At 39.2% G+C, this 15,148-nt stretch overlaps 1 protein-coding gene across 1 annotated transcript in view; it reads right to left on the minus strand.

Moving 5' to 3' along the window:
- The window catches only part of LOC116501374 (complement C4-like), a 44,880-nt gene extending 38,791 nt beyond the window's left edge, over positions 1-6,089 (minus strand). Inside the window, exons 1-6 of the mRNA XM_032206892.1 lie at positions 6,025-6,089; positions 3,099-3,291; positions 2,058-2,241; positions 1,179-1,249; positions 677-762; positions 84-166 (exon numbers count right to left, since the gene is read on the minus strand). Coding sequence (XP_032062783.1) covers positions 84-166; positions 677-762; positions 1,179-1,249; positions 2,058-2,241; positions 3,099-3,291; positions 6,025-6,089 — 682 coding nt within the window. The remainder of the gene's footprint in view (positions 1-83; positions 167-676; positions 763-1,178; positions 1,250-2,057; positions 2,242-3,098; positions 3,292-6,024) is intronic.
- Between the last annotated feature and the right edge of the window lie 9,059 nt (positions 6,090-15,148).

Consider the following 15,148-nt stretch of genomic DNA (forward strand, 5'->3'; position numbering starts at 1 on the left):
CAGTCAGGTTTTATCACTGCTGTATATCTTGTAACTAAGAGCAATGGCCTCATATATATCATCCAAATTGAATATTCTCTTACCATATTTTTTAACTTCAAATTCCGCTGAAACATTAGACATTTCATAACTATTAAACCAGGCTTTGATTTTCCAGCTTCCAGGCCTAAAGTTGAGATTCAGCAGAAAATAGTTAAGATTCCTCAGATATTTTATGATTTTAACATATCTAAATTATTGCTAAATATTATTATTTTCCTTTCTTTTTCCTTTCTTTTATCTGTTCCCAAACCAATTTATTAACTTTTTTTTTTTTTTTTGAAAATCCCACAGAAATAGAGATCTCACTATATATTCCCTATAGCTTACCTTCATTGTGATGTCAAAATCAGGCCAGCATGCAAAAACACGTTGAATATTAAGTAAAAGCTTAAGCCTGTTTCAAATCAGAGGTATTACACTTCACAAGCGAAGCCTTTACAGAAGTGTTATCATGAGTGTAGTTATACAGTAGTGCAAACAGTTAAGCAGTTTGACAAATTGTTCCTTAGCAGGATAAAGGTTGTTAACCATAGTGTATTAACATTAAAGCCAAGATGAGGTGCCTAAAGGAAGCCTGTAGAAAGAGACATTTGGATGTGTGAACTGTTTTAATGAACAAGGCATAGTAACGTACTCGGCAATGTCAGGTATTTCAAAATTTTCACTGAACGCTGTTTTTATTTTCCGTTCTGACTTTTTAACCACCATTCCTTTTGAATTCTGTAGAGAGAGAGAGGAAACATGCAAACATAAAACAGGTGCCAAGCAAGAAGCTCAAGTTCCTATACTGGTCCTAAGAATGACATGCTCTATTTAGTTCTTTACCTTAATTTTCATGCTTTACACCTCCCTCCATGCACCTGACATTGGCCAAAAATTAGTAGCTATACCTCACGATATATATGTATTGATGAGATGAGATGAGATGAGATGAGATGAGATGAGATGAGATGAGATGAGATGAGATGAGATGAGATGAGATGAGATGAGATGAGATGAGATGAGATGAGATGAGAGAAAATATATTTTTATATATATATACATCTTTACTCTTGTACCTTTTGTGGAAGCCCTTCATAGTACCTGTTCTGACTAAGCATTTATTAAAAGTAGTGTGTTTTTCTTTGTATACTCACTAGCACAGTAATTGTAACTGTGTCTTCTGCTGGCCTCATAGCATTGTCCAAAATGAAGATCCTGTATTTTACTGTTTAGCAGAAGGAAAAAAAAAAAAAAAAGTGTTCACATATTTGTTTCTGTTTTTTCTAGATAACAATTATTATTAGCTCTTACATGAGTATCAAGTTTAACATAAAACTATTTTCAAGAAGAGAAATTATTATGTTTTGTTTGTTTGTTTGTTTGTTTTTAAAGATTGCATTCTTCCATATTCTTACACGTTATATGATTGAACAAGTATCTCTTTAAAGCAACTTCTGAAAAATATGCAGGGAACTTCACCACTCTACCTCCTTCCCCTCCCACTCCCACCCCCACTCCCTTGTGTTCCTTATGCAGTCAAGGAATCCTTTTTTTTTTTTTTTTTTTTTTTTACCTCCCTCTACTTTTAAATAAAGTAAGTAACAAAACCATTGTGGCCTTAAAGTGCAAAGGATGCTTAGTGCTGGCATTGCAAACAGGAGGAAGGTCCTTTCTTTCTTGGAAGGTCCTTGCAATTTATTTTGTTTTCAGAAAGAAAGTCATTACTACGCTTTCTAAGCAAGAAGTGGATTTTTTATTTTATTTATTTCTCCCAATGGATGGAGAGAAAGACTTTCTGAATCCCGTGTCGTCTCCATTACAGTTGCTGTGATGCACACTTGATGTGCACTTCAGACCCTGAAGAAGCCCTGGATGCAGAGTGCAAATCTAGCGTGGTGGTGTGCTATGCACAGAAAGAGCTGGGGGTAAAAACAAGATTTACTTTAACTAGAATCGAGTCATTTTTACTTTTTAAAATCATGCCCTTGTAACATTTATATTCAGCATCTGAAGTGCTGCATTTTTATCTTAACCTTTGGAATCTGGTGTGTATATAGGCTTGTCTGTCTGAATGAAAATGTAGCCTTTCTTGGAGGACAGGAGGATGCGGATGTTTTCAACAGCCTCCTTGTAAAGGTCCCTGCTTTCGGTGACAAGCAGAATATACGGCCTTTTACTCTTCTTGAACACATCTTGCTGCAGAAATTCTGGCTTGACCTGAAGATAACAAAAAGAAGAACCACATAGAATCAGACATGGACTTGGTAACTTCGGAGCCAGACAACTGGGGGCCAAAACTACCCAAAAGGCTTAAACCATTTAATTAGCACCATTCAACGGAAGATACTCAAGTCTTTCTTTGACATCTTATTTTTAAGTAGAAATGTTATTCTTCCATTCTATGCCATAGAAATAACAATTTTTATTGTTCAGTGTCAATAACTCAATCTCAGTGACTTTTCTTCAGTCTACATGCATGTCAAATTTCAGTTACCACACCATTTGGTAGCTGCATTCTCTAATCCTTCTTTGCTAAAATCTTGTCCCTGAGATCAGAACTTTAATTCATGCAGGTTTCTAAACATCTTGTTCAAGAGGAACCTGATTTGACACCTCAGCTTTTAGCTTTGTTAGTTATCAGATCTAAACCAAGTCTTGCTGTGTGCTGTTTTCCAACCAAATATCCCAAACTAGTACTCCTGAATCAAATGCTGCTGGACTTCACAGAATCATGTCAGCAGCAAATGATGTAAAGTGAGTGTAAAGTTACATTAAACAACTTACAAGTTTTTCAAGCTTTCCCCTCTCTTGTAGGATGGCCAAGAAAATAAGGACAAGAATACAGTCCCAGGAATTAAACTGCTACACGCACAAACAGATAAACAAAAAATGTATCTATAAAAGAATTACAAAACAATTAAATGTTTTAAAATTAAATTTCATTACTGATCTACAGTGATGAAAAGGCACTCTTCCAAAATCTGTTCCAAATATCAATATGTTTAATGTGTTTTATGATTAAGCAATTTATATCACCAGGTGTTTAAAACACATCATTATGATGGTAGACTTACCATCAGTTTTTTCATCTCTTGGTAGTTATTCTCTTGGTTAAGGTTAAAGACGATCCTCTCTGATAGAAGCCGATTTCTCATCTCATCTTTGAAGTATGCGGTAACTTGCAGGGGGCTTTTTGCTCCATGAACTTGAATGGTTATTGTCTCCTCTGTGCCCACATGCACCACATTTGGGGCAGTGATGAGAAATCTAAAACAACATAGAAGTACATTAACCAAAATGATTCTGCATAATACAAAGTCCAGACAATGTGAATTTTATAGAAAAAAAAAAAAAAAAAAAAAAAAAAAGTGGACTTGTCAGTTCCACTGTCACAAAATGGCTGAGGTTGGAAGGGCCTTGTGGAGATCACCTAGCCCACCGCACTTGCTAGTTACAGTATATGTTAAAAGAAGGTATTTTCTCCCTGACTGAACCCCAATTTCTGAATCATCACATTTAAGCCCTACAAAAGATCAACCCTATAGACAGGTGAAAAACAGAGCAAAACAACCACAAAAACAACAAAAACACATTCGTATGTCCCAGGGACTGCTTATGTTATTAATAGCCTCCTAGAACCTTTGGAGAAAATTCTACAGACTCAACTTTCTAAAGACAAAAAAAAAAAAAAACAAACAGCCATGGATTAAGAGCCAATGCATATGAATGGATATGTGTAAGTACATACTTGATACTATGAATTCACATATCTTCATGTACTAGTAGCTACATTATGCCAGGTTATGCTTTAATATGTCAGAAGGTATCAATTTCATATGTAACTGTATGTATGGAATTTCAAGCAGCTGATCTTCCCTTAGATGATGTCATTAATGAAAGGCTGGTAATGCAAGACCATGGAAAGTAAGACCACAACCTTAACAAGACTATGGAACAGGTTGAGATTCAGTTTTCTCTCTATTATTTCCCTTTTTCTTATCTCCATGGTATTACTTAGTAATTATTTTCATGACCTTTAAAATGTAGATCATGACTCTTGACCTCTTTTTTCAAGTACCCTTTACCCACAAAAGTTGGACAACTATGGGAAGAGCTATGTATTAATGGCATTAATGGCATTAATGGCACATACATGAAGAACAGTTCTGGGCTCAGAAAGCCATTTTTTGACAACGATTATTTTGCAGAAGTTTTCTAAAGAGGTAAAAAGTAAATGATTGCACCATTATCAGAATAGCTTGACTGAACTTTCCTTCTTTCTTTTTTCTGTATTTATTTATATATATATATATATTTACCTTTTTAAATTGACATTTCTTCTTTCTTAAGTTTATAAAATGAAAGTATATAGCAAGGAGGGATTAAAGGTGATATGATTTTTTCAATAGAAATTAAAATTGCTTCTATATGATTAATGAAATGTATCACATAATGTAAATCTTCACATAAACATAGGAAATTTGAGAAAGAAAAACACAGAGCAAACTTCAATAAACATTAAAAGGTTTTGTCATTTTTACATGTACATTCATGAAACTACTTTCTAGTATTTCTAGTTTACAATGACTAATGACACTTGTCTTTCAGTTACATCTATCCTTATGCAACACTTGATCCCAATCTTTATTGTTTCCATATGTTTTCTCTAATTCTTTAGTCAGGCAAGACATCTCTGTGCATTCAAATGCTTGAATGATGAGGGGAAATTTTTCACTTTCAGCTGTGTTCATTGTCATTTCTCGCAGACTGAGTGGGATTTGTTCTGAAAGTGCCACTATGCCACCCACTTAGAGTCTGCTGGCTCTAGCAAAAGTGGAGTGAGTGAACTTATACACAACACGTCTTCACACAGAGAAAAGAGAATGCAACATTTGCTCACTGCAATAGCCCAAAGAAAATCAGGGATCTTCCAAAGGGTCCTTTTTTTTTTTTTTTTTTGGCAATACAGTTAGTCATTTAAAAGTTTATCTATGTGATAGCTCAGACTGATATGGCCATTAGCCTACACTGCCCACAATCTCAGCTAGCCAGAGAAAAGCCAGCTCTGGTCTCAAAGCATCATGATGATATTTTCTGGCATGATGTTCATTTTAACATACGTAGACCACTCAACACCGTGTTTGTCCCATACCCAATTACCTTGGAAAAAAATACCTTAATCCCCATTCCCACTAAGATTTTTTTTTACAGGAGACAACGCCTACGCTTTACTGAAGATGAAGCATGCATCCAGATGCATTTCTAGAAGGCAGAAATCTGCTCCTTGATAAAGCCACGCAGAAAGGGAAGCATGTGGGGCAGGAGATAACTTCAAGTGTGGTCTGGCATGGAAGGGGAAGAGGGCTTGTCCCATCTGCCCCAGATATATCATCAGAACTCTCCTCTAGCTATAGTAAGTGACTGAATCTACTTGATCCTGGTGGGAACACAGTGACTTCTGTCCCTCTGACCTATGGACCAGTTTGAAGGACCCTTAACATGCTGTATAGGATTTCTCAAAGAGTTATATCTATTTCTCCAGAACTAGAAGAACCGGTATCAACATATGCAAATCTACTACAATAAAGAATAAGTACAGAAAAGCCCTGAAGCTCTCCCAGATATGAAACCTTTGATTTCTGTAATGTATTAAATCGATTATAGAAAGGAATGACTTTTTTTTTTTTTTTTTTTTTTCCAAGATTTGCAGATCCTGTAAATGTCAGAAGCTAAACAAACAGCAATAGCATTATGAACATCATACTTCAATAGGACATCTTAAATTATTTTTCACTGAGAGCAGATCTTTCCTGTTGGAAAACAAAAGCACTATCAAGTTTCTTCCTTTTGCAGTTACAGGTTCTCTATTTAAGGTTAGATAAATTTTCAGTGTTCCAAGGAATAGGCTTTTTAATTCTCTGCCAAGATCATGAGCATATCCTATTGTCTGTTTCAAGGGATTTCTTAGGAGTGAAAAAGTTAATAATAAAATGTACTTACGATGGTGCTTGCTGTGTATTGGCTAACAGCAAACAAAAGCTTGTCAAAAATACCAGCTTTTCCATTGGAAAACTCTATAACATCTGAAAAAACAGAGATACCAAAAATCCACCGTCAATGTGTCCTTTGTGTACACTTAGAAAGAAATGGCTGATGGCACACTGCACGTAAGAGCATTACCTATCTTGGTTATTTATTAATAACCTGCAAAGCTGTACAACCAATAATGACAGACATGTTAATTATGCACAAATTAATAGCTTGGGAGAGAGACATTCTGGATTAGCCAGAATTTTACATTTGGTTATTCATTCATTCTCTTCCCAGCTTCAGTATGGTCACCTTCCAGTAACTAACAATCATGTGCAGCATTCCCACAAATACTACCAAGTCAATCCCAAAATCAAACAAGTCACCATGGCTAAAAGAGAGGTTTTAAAGCAATCAAAAATGGAGATGACTGCATGAGGCAGATCCCTTCTCTATGTTATTACTTAACTCCAGGCATCTCTATAGTCCAGCAAAGGTGAGAGAAAGCTCCTTCTGGCTTAGGTAGCACAAAAGGAATTGTGGTGGACATCTGCCTGTACAACTCAATCCCATCTGTAGTGCTTAAAGGGAAATCATCTGTTTTAACTTTAGTGGGATTAAAATGGATGTCTCTGAGCTAGTCAGTACAGTTTTCCTTCATGGTCAAGACCAAGGGTTTTCCCAGAGGGTCATTAGACTCCTCTTAGCATAAACATGTAAGATGACACATCAATAGAAGGCATTCCATCTTCAAAAAAGACACGCAATGCCTTAAATGCAGAATACTCAAATACAGGAAAAAATATGTCTGAAATGTAACTGCTTGTGCAAGAACCAGTTTTGATCAAAGCAAAATGAAAGAACAAACTGCAACTCACTTTGTGTCTCATTTTTGCAAGCCTTGGATTGTTGTCTCCCAAACATCATTTTGTTGATTCTTGAAAATGGAAAAATGCCCATCTGATCTTCAGGCAGCTCACATCCCAGAAATGGTCATGTGGCTGCCCTCAAGGTCTGGGGTTAAACTGCACTTTAGTCTATCTCATTTAAGCTGGTGTCTTTAACTATTAGCAACTGAAACCTTAAGGCAGCACACTGTTATTTGTAAGAGGACCTCACCCTCACAGCAAGGTCTGAATGTGTTGTGCTGTGAGGGTGAAAGGACCCCCACCTCACCCCATGCCTTACCTAGGAGACACCCCTTGCCTTGCTGACATAAGCAGCTCCTCAGTTCTGCATTTTCCAGCAAGTGATTTTACAAGACAAGGAGGCAGGGGAAGATAAGAAGCTGTAAGGCATCAACAAGGCAGTTCAGTATTTTACCCTGATTGTGCCACAAACATGATAGGTCCCTCTGCGACATACACGGATAGATGGCAAGTGTGGTGGTCATGGAAAGTACCAGAGGCAGTAGCAACAAAAATATTTCTGGCTTCAAATTTAGATCATCAAAAGCTATGCCAAGACACTGAAATTTATCCCATGCAAGGACTGACTTGAAAACAAAACAAAACAAACAACAACAACAAAAGACAATTTAGGACATAGACAATTTAGGGTAACAGGTATCTACTTATGGTAAGTATCTACTAACAGGTAAAATTATTCCACTTTTGATTAATGCTGTGGTTCTTGAGACAAATTATGAGGTCAGTGCAAGAGCACAATGAGAACTGAAAGTATATTAGCAGGTGGTAGGAATTGTCCTGCAGTTCAGAGGAACAAGAATTGTTATGCCCATCAAAAATAAATGTGTAAAGTATCATGAAACAAACAAAAAAAAATAGATTTTAGCTTGTGAAAAAGTGAATGATCATATTTTTATTATGGCTGTTTTGTTACTTTCAGAGGTTTAACCTAGTTATAAACTGTTGATTCAGGAAGGTCTTCTGACCAAGCCCATCTAGGTTTCTCTGGTCACTAGTATCCCAAAGAGCTGCAGCAAAAAGGAGTCAGATGATCTCCATAAGACTTATTCTTGAAGAACAGAACATGCAGTAATTCAACAGCTAATAAACACAGCAAGGCAAATATAGGACTCTGTCATCACGGAGACCTAAGGCTGTGTGAGAGCTGTGATGAGGAATAAAGGAGACTTTTTAATTCACTCAGCTGACTGCTTCAAAGGGACTTGCTTCTCGTCACCATGCCAATCAATTTATACATAAAATACTGCTATGTTAGAAATGTTACCAGTTATCTCAGACTTTCTGACCATTTTCTAGGAGCCTCTGCTTGACTCTTGTTGGCAGGGAGATACAATGTGCCAATTGTACACGGGGCTTTAGCTGGGACAGCCAAATTTCAGTAGCATAGAAGTGATATCTGAACTGAGCCAAAGGAATGGGCTGCAGCCTTGGATTGTTCTCAGTATAAAATTAAGAAATGTGGAAATATTTGCTTTATAAGGATGTGATGTTCACTGATGTTCTGTGACACTGTAAAGACCATTGGGCAGAAACCAATCTAAATGTTTGTTCCACATTTCTTTCAGTTTCTTTCTAGCAAAATGATGCCTTATTAGCCCCATTGCAATAATATTTGGTTGGATCAGATGAATACTCTCCCAGTATTTAATATAGGAGAAAATTCAACCAGGCCAGCAAGTGATACACTTATGGCATTGATAACTTCAGTAGGCTTAATTGAGATATCCTGCAATGGAAAAATAAAATTTATGTCCCAGATTATTATAATAATAAAGACAGAAAACACTGATTAAGGTGAGCACCGATGAGGGACTGCCATCAGAATCAGCAATCCTGAAGAAATTAGAGGAAATTTTAATCGTTTTCTGTGCCTTCAAAGTGAGTTCTCCAGTAGTCTTCATCCTCCTCTACTGGCTTCTACTTCTGCTCCTTTTAGCTGTCAGCCAGGAGGGAGAAGGTGAGGGAAGGTGCTTGAGTGTCCCCAGGGCCCAGATTTGTGCTCTATGGGAGATGTTCAGGACATCAGAAACAGGAACTGTTAAACAAAAGTTATTTTCACTTTACTCTCCCTCCCCTCCCCTCCCTCTCATTCCCACTGCAGTTATAGACGACCAAACTGATTCAGTTGTAAGCCAAATATCACAACTTTCTCAGAGCCTCTGGCCTCCCAAACACAAACAGACTGGTAAAGAAGAGCAGAGATTACCACCACAAAGACAGTCTGTGCTCAAGAAAAGGCAGAGGTTTGTGGAAGAAGATCTCTAGGGAACATGGTTTCTGTTCTCCCTGGGGAGCGGAAGAGGCTTGTTAACTGCAAAATAAGTACTTCTCACTACTGCATGACCAAAGGGAAAATAAGGAGGGAGGTTATCTTAGAGCAGCAGTAGATGTAGAGTATGGCAAGGCCATTTTCAGGGACAGTTCCACCACTCTGTCTACATGGCTGCCACCCTTGGTCAGACATTATTTATTATGATTATGATTATGATTATTTAAAAAAACAAACAACATCCTCAAGCTTAGTGGCCTTTCCTTGAGAAACACATTAAGGATGTCTCCCAGTTGAAAAGACACCACTTTGCAGAAGCCTGCAACATGAAGTCAAAGGAAAAGAAACTCTGGGTCATACCAAAATCTTGCTCTTGTGCCTGTCTTTATCAGGGGAGGTTTCCTTTGTCTGGTCTGGCTTGTTTGTCAGGGGACCGAGATCTGTTTATACAGCTATACAAATAGCTCTTTGGGTTGGCAGTTGTTACGCTCTACCACATATGAACTCACACTGAAACACTTTCATGGATCAATTTTTAAAGGGAACCTTGCAAAAGCTATTTATTTTGCTTTCACTTTTTTTTTTTTTTTTTTTTTTTTTTTTTTTAATTGGATTTGCACAATTTTGCTTCTCTGTGAGGTATGACTCTTAACATAATTTATTTGAAATTTGTAATTTGTTTGGTCCAAAATATAAACTATATATATATAAATTATAAGCTACTATAATTAAATAAGGATTTTCTCACTCTCTCTCATAAACATAGAAGAGCAAGTGTATACAGTCTCATAATTATTTATACAACTAGTCTTAAAATTCTTTCTGCTTTATTTGTCCTTCTTGGGGTTAGTATAAACAATCATTTCACTGCTTCTCTTGTACCACAAATTCTTCAGACTGACTGGGACTGTAATTTCTATTGTGACACAAAATAGTCCAGTCCAAAGCCATGCTAAAATATAACATAGTAAGATAAAATTAAACTCTCATTTGAAAGCCTCTAACACATGCTTATAAGAGACACCACAGAAAACTCACCCTAAAATAATTATTCTGCCTGCCCCTTGTCTAAAGGCAAAGTCCTTTCATATTTACTCATCAGGTATGCTATTGATTCTTCTGCTGACCTGGAGTTCAGTTCAGCAGTCTGGGATTGAGATATGTGCTAGAAGGAACTAGCCAACCTTAGCTGGGTGAGATAGACTTGATTTTGAATGTATGCTCTCTGTCCTTTCAGTGGCTTCACCTGGAAAACCTTCATCTATAGGTGTTCACCACGTTGTGAGCACCAGCAGTAGTTTTTGTTCTTTGGCTTGAAGTTCTTCCAAAAATCCTTTCCCCCCCTTAATCTGCCTAAATGTTAACAAGACCAAACTCTTCTTTCAGTTTCTGCTCTGTCTGGCAGGAAGGTACAAAGGACAACTTCACAGAGCACACTTCACAAACCAGTGCTGCAGTGATGCCCTCTTTGCTGCACTACAGAGAATTGTGACAAACACAAAAGGCAATATTTCACTCCTGACATTACAGAAAATTAGATTTTCAAATCCTTTTTCAACAGCAGACCATGAAGTGTGCATCTAATTTGAAAAGCTCCTCTTAACTGCAAGGGTAATTTCTCCCTAGCACCAATGTGAATGGAAATTATTCTTTTTTAATTTACCTAAACTGTCATGAATTAAAAAGTGAATATAGGCTCTATTTGCTATTGCCATGAAATATTGGCCTTTTTGCCTATATTTCCTTTAAATGCTCTGCATTTAGCCCTCCTACTTGTGTCTACTGCACTGTATATATATAATGCAGTAGACAAACCCAGGAGGCATTTCATATATATATAATATATATATATATAAATAACCATATATGTATATATATATGTATATATATATGTATATATATAAAGTCTCTGTGAAGAGGAAAACCAATGTACCCTAGATTTTGCTGTTCTCACTAAGGACCCTGGATTTTGGGGAGGTTAAACAACCAGCTTACACATCCTGATCTGCAGATTTGGGAGCATACCATGAAACTAAGTAAAGCCAGACATTTTTAAAGGCAGAATTTAGAGAACTAATTTTAAAACATCACTGACCTTCATTCCTTGTGTTTCCTGACCTACTGTTATATTCAAAAATGTTTCAAAACAAAAGGAGGGAAAAAAAAACAACACATAACATCCTCAACTACATCTCGTTGGGTGCCTGCCTGTCACAGACAGTTTCCTTTCATTTGCTCAAATCTGCTAATTAAATCTAAAACATTTACTTCACACAGTAACCCTGAGAAACACGAGGAACAAGAACTTCTCTCCTAAGCCTGGGAAAAGGCTCTGCTTCAATCTCCATCTCACCCAAGTCAGCTCAGGCCAACTCCACGCATGGATCAGAAGCTGTCCTGCTTATTTTGATCCCTTGGTTTTAAAGTTCAGAGATGAAATTCAAAGAGAAAGGGGGAAAGGGGCCAGGATATTAGTGTTGGGAGAGTTGTGCTGTTATTGTCAATTAGAATCTGCTCAGTTATCACACGTTTCAGGGCCAGGAGTTCTGGTGCCTCCCCAGGGAGTGGGCAGAGCATCTCCTGTCTTGCTGAACCAGAAAATCAGAATGACTTCTGTAGGAGCTCAGGGGGGTAGTTGCTCAGGTGATGCATGCTGATCTCTTCTTTTTGCAGAGATTTACCCATGCAGCTCTGACCCTTTGCAGATATTTGGATGATCCACCTGCCTCCTGGTATTGTCAGATGGGTATTGCTTGTCTGGGTACAGCCATCATAGCAGAAATCTTCCTTCTTGCCAACACAATTTTGCGGAAAAATGCCTCCCACAAAATGATACAGAAAAAGACACTGAAAGCTGGCTTAGGTACAGCTGGGAATACTGATGTCTTCAGAAGGGGACTGGTTGGATATCCCCAAAGCCCTGCTGTCAACAATTGGGTCAGTAACACCCTGCCCAGATTATGTGGGTTGCACATTGCACCTAGAGATAAAAGATGTAACTGTGACAAACTGTGAACACAGATGATGTTTGCATTTATTTTGTTAACATATCTTGGAGGGAACCTGGATCTGCCCTTGATAATATGTGAGCAAGTGTCCTGCTACGTATTTTGGGCTCCAAGGGGCAGGCAGGAGACTCCCTCTGAGCACCAGGCAGCACATCTGTGCTGGGCGGGCGGCTGAGCGCTGGCCCAGGCTGCCCAGAGAGGCTGTGGGGGCTCCTCCTGGGAGAGTGGCACAAGGCGCCTGGATGGGGCCGTGGGAACCCTGTGCTGGAAGGTCATATGTGGAGCCAGGAGCTGGACTTGATGATCCTTGTGGGTCCTTTCCAACTCAGGATATTCTGATTCTGTGAGTATTCTATAAATATCTGCCGTAGTTTATCTGTATGCATTTTACAGTGAGATACTGAAATGTTTTGGCTCACTGTGGCAACATCAGTGCCTCTGACCAGGTCACACATGGGATGTTAATATACTTTGAGACAGGCAATTATGCAAGAAGACTCCACTAAACCTCCCAGTAACCACACACTGCTGGCGATATAGCTTGAAGCAGCATTAAGAAAACTTTTGTCGTGGTTTAACCCGACCGGCAGCTAAACACCACGCAGCCGTTCGCTCACCCTCCCCCCTCCCTCTCTGGGACGGGGGAGAGAAATGGAAAGTGAAGCCCGTGAGTTGAGATAAAGACAGTTTAATAAGACAGGAAAAAAAAAATAACAAAATAATAATAACAATAATAATAATGATGATACAATGGTGATAATACGAAAGTAATAATAGTATGTACAAACAAGTGATGCACAATGCAATTGCTCACCACCCGCTGACCGATGCCCAGCCTAACCCCGAGCAGTCCGGCCCCCTCCCCCCGGCTAGCCACCCCTATATATTGTTTAGCATGACGTCAGATGGTATGGAATACCCCTTTGGCTAGTTTGGGTCACCTGTCCTGGGTCTGTCCCCTCCCAGCTCTTACTGCACCCCCCAGCCTGCCCGTTGGCAGGACAGAGCAAAGGCTGAGATGTCCTTGGCTTAGTATAAGCACTGCTCTGCAACAATTAAAGCATCGGGGTGTTATCAGCACTCTTCTCATTCTAAGCCAAAACACAGCATTCCACCAGCTACTAGGAAGAAAATTAATTCTGTGCTAACTGAAACCAGGACAACTTTGAAAAGCCACAGTCTGAAAAAATAAAAATATTTTCCCCAAAATCATATAGGTAGAAAGGCCAGGTGTGTAATACATGTGTGCTCTGTGTAACTGAAGCCTGCATGGAAAGGAAACACAACTACTCTGCAGAATATTCCCATCTCTGTAACATGCCACAGTGTGTGTATAAAAGATCATGTCCCCCTTTAACAATATTATCTGTGACAGCATTGTGCATCTTCAGTGACAGCATTAACATCTGAAATTTCTGTCTTTTTGCTCCCAGGGCCTTGCTGTGTCCATTTGCAAAGCACTACTTGGTCTGCTGATGGAGCAGAGCCACCATGCTGGAGGAATGTATGTGTGTGCATACAGAGCCCTGGTGCCATCCAGTGGGCAGATGTGCTGCCCACCATGGAAATAAATTTTCCTGAAGAGCTGTGAAGATGCCATCCCTGCTTTCAGAGACCCCCTTTTATCCCAAGCCGGGCACTAGGGGTGGCAAGGTTCAGCTCTGGGTTGGTGGGTGCAGGGATGTGTGAGCTGGGTGCCCGAGCTCCATGGCACTCAGTGCAGGTTGTTAAGGATCATTTCTTTTCGTCTGAGGGAAGAAGGGCTAAACTCCTGCATGCACAAAAGAAGAACAAAAAAGACTAACTCCCCTTCCAGAGATGTTGAGGGATTTTTTGAAACAGCAAAGATCCCATGGCTTTCTGCAGCTGAGCAAACCAAGCTACCAGGGCAACTATGAGAAGTTCCCATGACAGCGTTCCCACATCGCCCTATTGAGGAATTTAGAAAAATATTGTTACCAGCCGCTGGCTTCAAGGACAAGGTCTATGTGACTGCTAATCACAAGGGGGTTGTTTTCTTGTAGTTGTTTGTCTGAGTGCTTTTGACCAATAATCTTGTGTGAAACACTATCCACCTCTGTTAAGTTCACTATAAAAGTTAGGCTATTCGGGCAATAAAATGGAGCATGATCTGACCATACTGGTGTCTGTTGTGCTTTTGGCCGTGCTTCCTGCAACACAGACACGCACAGGTGGCCCTCTGGCAGTTGAGCATCAAACATGCCATCTTCTGAGACATCCCTGGTGGGATTTGTTTTGGGATGTTGAGATCAGCTCACCACTTGACATCACATTTCCACAGACTTTACTTGACTGCCTCCAAAACCGTCCTGTTTGGACACAAATCCAAGTTTCTGGCCAGCTTTTTGACCTCTTGCCCTGTCTGTCACTTTGAGAGAAAATGCAACAGCAGAAGCTATGGTGTTCAGGATTTTTTATTTTATTATTATTATTATTTTTTAATAAATTCAGTGTGTCCTTAGTTGGCAGAACAGCTCAGAGCTGGTCAGAAACAATACGTCCTTCCCAGCCATATCTGCCTCATGGCATTAGACCCCATAAGGCATGATGAAATACTCTGTGCTGGCCACTACATTCAATGCCAAGAATAGGGCTTATCTCATTTGCATCCTTTCAGAAGTGTGATTGCAGTCAGGATCCTGACCCCACTCCATACCTTATGGACTTTCTGATTTACTGCAACATGCTCGTCTCTTCCCACTCCTTGTGAGTCAAGAGCTTATCTGGGAAAACAGATGCCTTGAAAATGTGGGGCCCCTGTTCTCTGTTCCAGCAAAATTCCACTTATGGGGGACGTGGGGGGATTACTTTAAATCATCGTTAAGCTCCCTATATTTCATGGTAGGCAGAGGGCTAGTTTTACAGAC

This window comes from Aythya fuligula, chromosome 1 (genome assembly GCF_009819795.1).
Source record: "Aythya fuligula isolate bAytFul2 chromosome 1, bAytFul2.pri, whole genome shotgun sequence".
Classification (NCBI taxonomy): Eukaryota; Metazoa; Chordata; class Aves; order Anseriformes; family Anatidae; genus Aythya; species Aythya fuligula.